At 33.2% G+C, this 6,000-nt stretch overlaps 1 protein-coding gene across 3 annotated transcripts in view; it reads left to right on the top strand.

Moving 5' to 3' along the window:
- Window positions 1-6,000, top strand: part of LOC149924945 (cardioacceleratory peptide receptor-like) — a 244,890-nt gene that overhangs the window by 138,092 nt on the left and 100,798 nt on the right. For all 3 annotated transcript variants that reach the window (XM_090160278.1, XM_090160279.1, XM_090160280.1), the window contains exon 2: window positions 3,357-3,492. In XM_090160278.1, the coding sequence (XP_090016404.1) occupies window positions 3,357-3,492 (136 nt within the window). The remainder of the gene's footprint in view (window positions 1-3,356; window positions 3,493-6,000) is intronic.

Raw genomic sequence — 6,000 nt, forward strand, 5'->3', positions numbered from 1 at the left:
AACTTTATAAAATGACTGTATAATACTTTTACAATGGCGAATTTTCTTAAGCAGTAGACTTATAGCAATTATATTCTTTAAATTAATTACGATTTAGGATCTACTTTCTGTGACGGCGTTTCTTAAGAAACATCTATAGATCATAATTATTTTAAGATTAGGGAGAACGAAAATTTAATAAGTGCCCAAAAAAAATTTAATTATTAAAAACAACAATTTTTTCTGACTAGTTTCGGAAATTTTATCGTTTCGTCATCGATAACTAGTCGGGGAAAATTGTGGTTTTTAATAATTAAACTTTTCTTACGAACTTTTTAAATTTTCGTTGCCCCTAATTTTTTAAATTATTATATTTTTGCGCAAGTAGGTAGTCTTTTAAAATATAATCTATAGATTACTACTCCAAATGCTACAGACTCCTTTCAAGTATTTATAGAGCTGTAAAAGACACTTTTATAAATTATATCTAAACCGTTTAAACATTTGAACTTTTCTCAAAGAGAAGTTCAACATAAATAAAAATAGAAACATAATAAATTGGTTTTACTGAGAAACGAGAATACATTCTACCAACTGCAAAAACGGCTTTTAAGAGTTGGACCGTAAACTCGTTATTATTCTATGTAAACTAACATGGTTTATTTTCATTACGAGCGTTAGCAAATAGTCCGTAAGCTACGAGGTCGTTGTTAAATAAATTTTGAAATTTAAGCAGAAACTTAATATAACTTTACATTTTATTTCAAATAAGATTTTTTTGCAACAATCTGTATCCAACTTCTTGGTTTAGGTTTTCCTCAAAACGCAATCCAGCGTATATTTTCTTCGTAACTGACCTGTAACCTCCAAAATATAAAGAAAAATCACTACCATTTCCTAGTACCATAATAAGCGAGTTCGAATAGCCGAAGCGGTCAAAACCGGACATTACTTGGAAACGCGAACAAAAGCAAAATCGGGCGCGGTCAAGCTATCATCGAAATATAGATTGTTGAGCTTTTTGAAAGATTATGACCAAGTATTCCACCTGGATAAGTCCCAATGGCACTGATGGCCAGCTTTCCGCGTTGTCGATGAAGATGATCCAACGGCTGAAAAAGACCGATAAAAGATGCTTTCCAGCGTTTTGATTTTCTGATGAGCCGCGCGGACTCCAACAATAGATGGCGACTCGCGAGGCTTTATTTTATACGCTTCTACAATAATATTCCAGTGAACAAATTCATTTTTTTTCGTCATGTTTTATATATATATATATTTCTTTAGTTTTCGGAGTCTCGCAGTCTTTTCACGCGCTGTTAAAGATGTTATTTTTATAGTGTTACGCTTTGAGTTGTGATATATGAATCCGCTTCCTTTAATGATAGTCTTCTATTTTAGGCTGTACCAAAGAATACCGTTATTTATTATCATAGCTACTATCAAAATCGTATTTAGGCTATACTAAAAACATATGAATGTTATTTCCAAGACCGGTATCATGATCTACTACCTAAGCTCCTCCTTCAAACGGAAAACCTCCATTTATATCTAATTGTATAGCGCCATCTACTTTCGCTTTAAAACATAAGTCACGGCGTTATTTTACGTCGCAGATCACGAGGCGAAACACTGCGCAATCCTGTTTGAAAAATTACAACGTTTTCCATTATGGGTGGCTTGGATGGTATAGACTTGTTACCACGGCAACGAAAAAGGGCCACACCAACGAGCAATCTACGAACATATATTTATACTTATTTCGTACTTGTGTAACAAAAGCCATTTTACCTGGGATTGAAACTATATTATGGCCATATTCAAGACGGCCTTGTTTTAATACTGCTTACGTAGCGAACGTAGAAACTCTTTCATTTCGTAATGTGTTTTTGACATATTTTATTTTCAAATTAAAAGGTCTTTTTACGGATGGATCGGGGTGGGTGGTAGCTAGGAGTAGTGCTCGGATTTCGATTAATTTTTATCCATGAATAAAATAAGCTCGGCGATATTTAAATAATATTTATTTAAATAACCTATAGTGGAATAAAAATTGTAAAATGTTTAATTAATCGAAAGTGAATAAGCCTATTATTTAAATAAAACAAACAATTATTTAAATAAATGCCACTTTTATTCAAATAAATGCTTGGTTGCGTAAAAAACATAATTAAATAAGTTAAAATGATATTCTTTTTACCAACGTTTTTTAAATAAATCGGAAAATTTGTGGATAATGAATAAACAATTCCGAGCACTATCTAGGAGCAACAAACACAAGGAGAAAGCAGCTAGCCCTTAAACACCCTAACTTTAAGGCTGAACGTTTTACGGAAAGGGGGAAGACAATTTCCGAATTTTCCCCATTTCGACGGCAGCAGGCGCTGAAGCGTCTAACCAATGAAAATTGTACACAAGGAAGTGCAGACTTTTGACGGGTTGCGTTCTCCTTACAAGTGTGGGGTGCTGTGCTTGTTGCTCCTAGGTGGCAGGGTTGGTTGCAAGAAACAGCCAGGCTGGCATCAACCACCCTAGTTTTAACCACCGAAAAAATCCATGGTTAAAGCCACTTTTTTTTATTAAAAAAATATTGAGAAGTAATTAGAAATATTGAAAATTTTAAACACTATTTATTTCAAATAAAAAGTACAGAATATAATTTTCTGCATTTTGTTTTCCAAAACGAAACTAAAACTGAACCTTCACTTTTTGTCGTAAGTAATGAGAGCTAGATATAAGCAATTGGGGGATTTTAAAATTCATTTTGCGCGTGAAAATACGAAGCCATGTTAGGGTAAAAAAGCCGGTAAATAAGCCTGCTATTTCTCACAATGTAAAGGTGCTGTCACGCGCAAAAACGTAATTTTGAAATTGGTCAATTTGAAAATTTTTCGCGGAAAATGATCAAGGTCTTTTTTCCGGAAAATTTTCTGTATTTTTCCGAAAAAAATAAAAAACGTTTTCATTCCATGATTAGTCTAATATGTTGTTTGCAAATTTAAATAAAGCGGAATTTTCGCATACTTTTTCGAATCTAAAAGTAAAACTAAACCTCTAGACTAGTTTAAACTGATTAACAATGTAACACTATTAATGTTTTGTAGTATGTTTTAATTTGTTTACTGATATTAGACATTAAAAGTTAAATACATTAAAAACCCTTAAAAAGTAATTTATGTTTAAATTTTTTATTTTTCCGAAAATTTTCCGCATTTTATCTTTCCGGAAAATTAACAATACTAGTTTTAAGCACACTGAATTTTTAATTTTTAAAAAAGCCGTTTTTTTCCAACCCTGGTGGGTTGGGCGATGATGTAATATTACAACGATTTCTGACATCCATTAATTTGATTGTATTTTTTTTTGTCCCCTTTCAGACGGAGCAGTTGACTTTCTTGTGGATAATTTTCACCATCATCGTAGTGGGCAATGTCTCCGTGCTGTGCGCACTTCTATTGTCCAAGAGCAAGAAGTCCAGGATGAACTTTTTCATCATGCAACTGGCAATTGCCGGTAAGTTCTTAATTACTTTCGGGTACGGTTAAAACGGGGGTGTCCAAATTTCCCATTCTAAAGATTTCCATTTTGAGGATCGATATAACCAAAGACTACTAAATAACACTCAATGTCGCGCAAATATCAAACTAACATCGTTTCTTTATAAAGGTATTAATTTAATTAATTCAATGAGTCTATCCGAATTGACAAAGATATAAATTTAAAACATTGGCACGGGACTTTGTATTAAAAAAACCAAAAGTTAACAGTAAAATCTAAACTTTAAAGAAAATCTATACATTTTGAACTTTTTTTCTTCTTTAACATTATGTATTTTTGTACCGGTATACTGTCTGTGTTCATGGATTAACAATAACTCACAGGGATAGTTCTCTTACATAGAACTAAAGTACGTTTGCTACAAACTCTTCCCCCCTTACAGTCCTACACTCCCCACTTTCCACCCCATAAACGATTCAAATCCGGAAATAGTAACGCCATCTCGTGTCTGAAATCAACACCATCGTTTTTTAATATGGTTTTTAAAATTGGTGATTGTCAGTAAAATTGATCCGCAGATTATGTTATTCGGAATTTAAAAGGATTTGTGATTGTTTAAGCCCTAATTTTTTTTAAATCGCATAGGTAAATAGTAATTAGCTTTACATTAATAAAAATTCAACAGTTATTGGATACCATGGTGCCCAAGTCTTAAGTTTTCGATACCTGATGAAAACATTTTAAATACTAAAAACATAAAAATTCATTAGATTTCGCGGCGCCAAAAAAACTGGCCGTCTGCTCGCCGAATTGAATCGTTTCCGCTTAGTCCTAGTTCTGATTTCGCCCGCTAGGACCGATGGCGTTTGAATCAAACTTATTTTCGAAGAGAACTATCCCTGTGAGTTATTGTTAATCCATGCTGTGTTGCAACTTAAAAGTCAAGCATTATAAGCAATAATTATAACAATAAACTATTATTATAATTATTATTATTATTCTCAAAGTCGAGATCACCCTGTTTATCGTAGTTCTTTTTATCATAAGATTTTAGCAATGAGGTAGAATATGAACTAGAGATACAAAAAAATCTGGGATTCGCGGGACACGTTTTTTATAAGTAGGAGAATTAGGTTTAAGTTTCACCTGTATAAAATCGTGTTGGCGCCATCTGTTTCTGGCCTTAGACAATTTTGAAAAATATATTAAGGTTTAGTTTTCCAAGATCACGATAGATGGCGCCAACACGATTTGATTAAGTTCATTTATTTGGCCTAACTCTCCAACTCAACAAATACTGCCCCGCGAAATGGTAGGTCCTGGAAGGCGGATTTGGATCTCTATTTATTCTACCTCATTGGATTTTAGTAGATTTAAAAAATTGGAATTTGGAACAACCAAAAATGTATTTATTTATAATTAGGGCGAATCGCGGTCCAATTTATTCTATGTAATTTAAAATAGTGATTTTGGCTTACACGAGCCTGACCGAACAATTCTTAACATGTTAGGTCGTTGTTAATCAAATAAATTAATTAGCGGAAGCTAACACAGGTTATATCAGTGACGCACGCTTAGAACGTATTTAGTTTACTGAGAACGTACGAGTCGACCATTTTACATAAGCAAAAAGCATTAATAGCTAGGCGATACTTTCAATCGTAAATCAAATTAAAATGATAACGCCATCTGGTGGGGAGTTATTTGGTTACTTATTATTATATAATTAAATTAAATTAAAATGTTAAGTTCATTAATTTAAGCTTTTATTAAGAGTTTAATCGAACTATTCATAAACTAACTATAACCATTTTCTCGAAAGTTAAAGGGAATATAACCTCAAGTATTTGGTGTGAAACACCAACGTTTGCAGCTCTGGCCGCTCTTGCCTTTGGCTTTAAAAAGATTTGGCGCCACTGTACAGGGTAATTTGATAAATTGAAGGGGTCTTCCATAAAGATTGCTTTTACATCCGATATTTGATTTCGCGGTACAATAGGATACTGACGAGACTGGTACGTTCTCGGTAACCTAAGAAAATTATTTTAAAGTTTATGGCCTGCGTTACAGCATACATTAAATTGAATATTTTTGGGATTTTCCCATCGGGACCCGGATCTTTCATCGGGGGTCAACCACCCTGCCAATAGGTTTGGTCATTTGGAAAAATGAGCACCCAGTTGGCAAAATAAAGATTTGTTTTTCGGAGCCCATTTGTTAAAAAAAGATTGGAGGAAACATTATGATAGAATTTGCATAATCAATGTTTATTCCTCTCTTGCCCTGATTCGAAGCTCCTTCGCGGGGTTGACATCCCAAAGAAAAAGATTTTTTCTTTGCTTACTAGTTTCAGAAACATCTTTTTCTTTGCTTACTAGTTTCAGAAACATCTTTTTCTTTGCTTACTAGTTTCAGAAACATCTTTTCTTTGCTTACTAGTTTCAGAAACATCTTTTTCTTTGCTTACTAGTTTCAGAAACATCTTTTTCTTTGCTTACTAGTTTCAGAAACATCTTTTTCTTT

Source organism: Leiobunum rupestre, chromosome 10 (genome assembly GCF_980474605.1).
Source record: "Leiobunum rupestre chromosome 10, qqLeiRupe1.1.hap1, whole genome shotgun sequence".
NCBI lineage: Eukaryota > Metazoa > Arthropoda > Arachnida > Opiliones > Sclerosomatidae > Leiobunum > Leiobunum rupestre.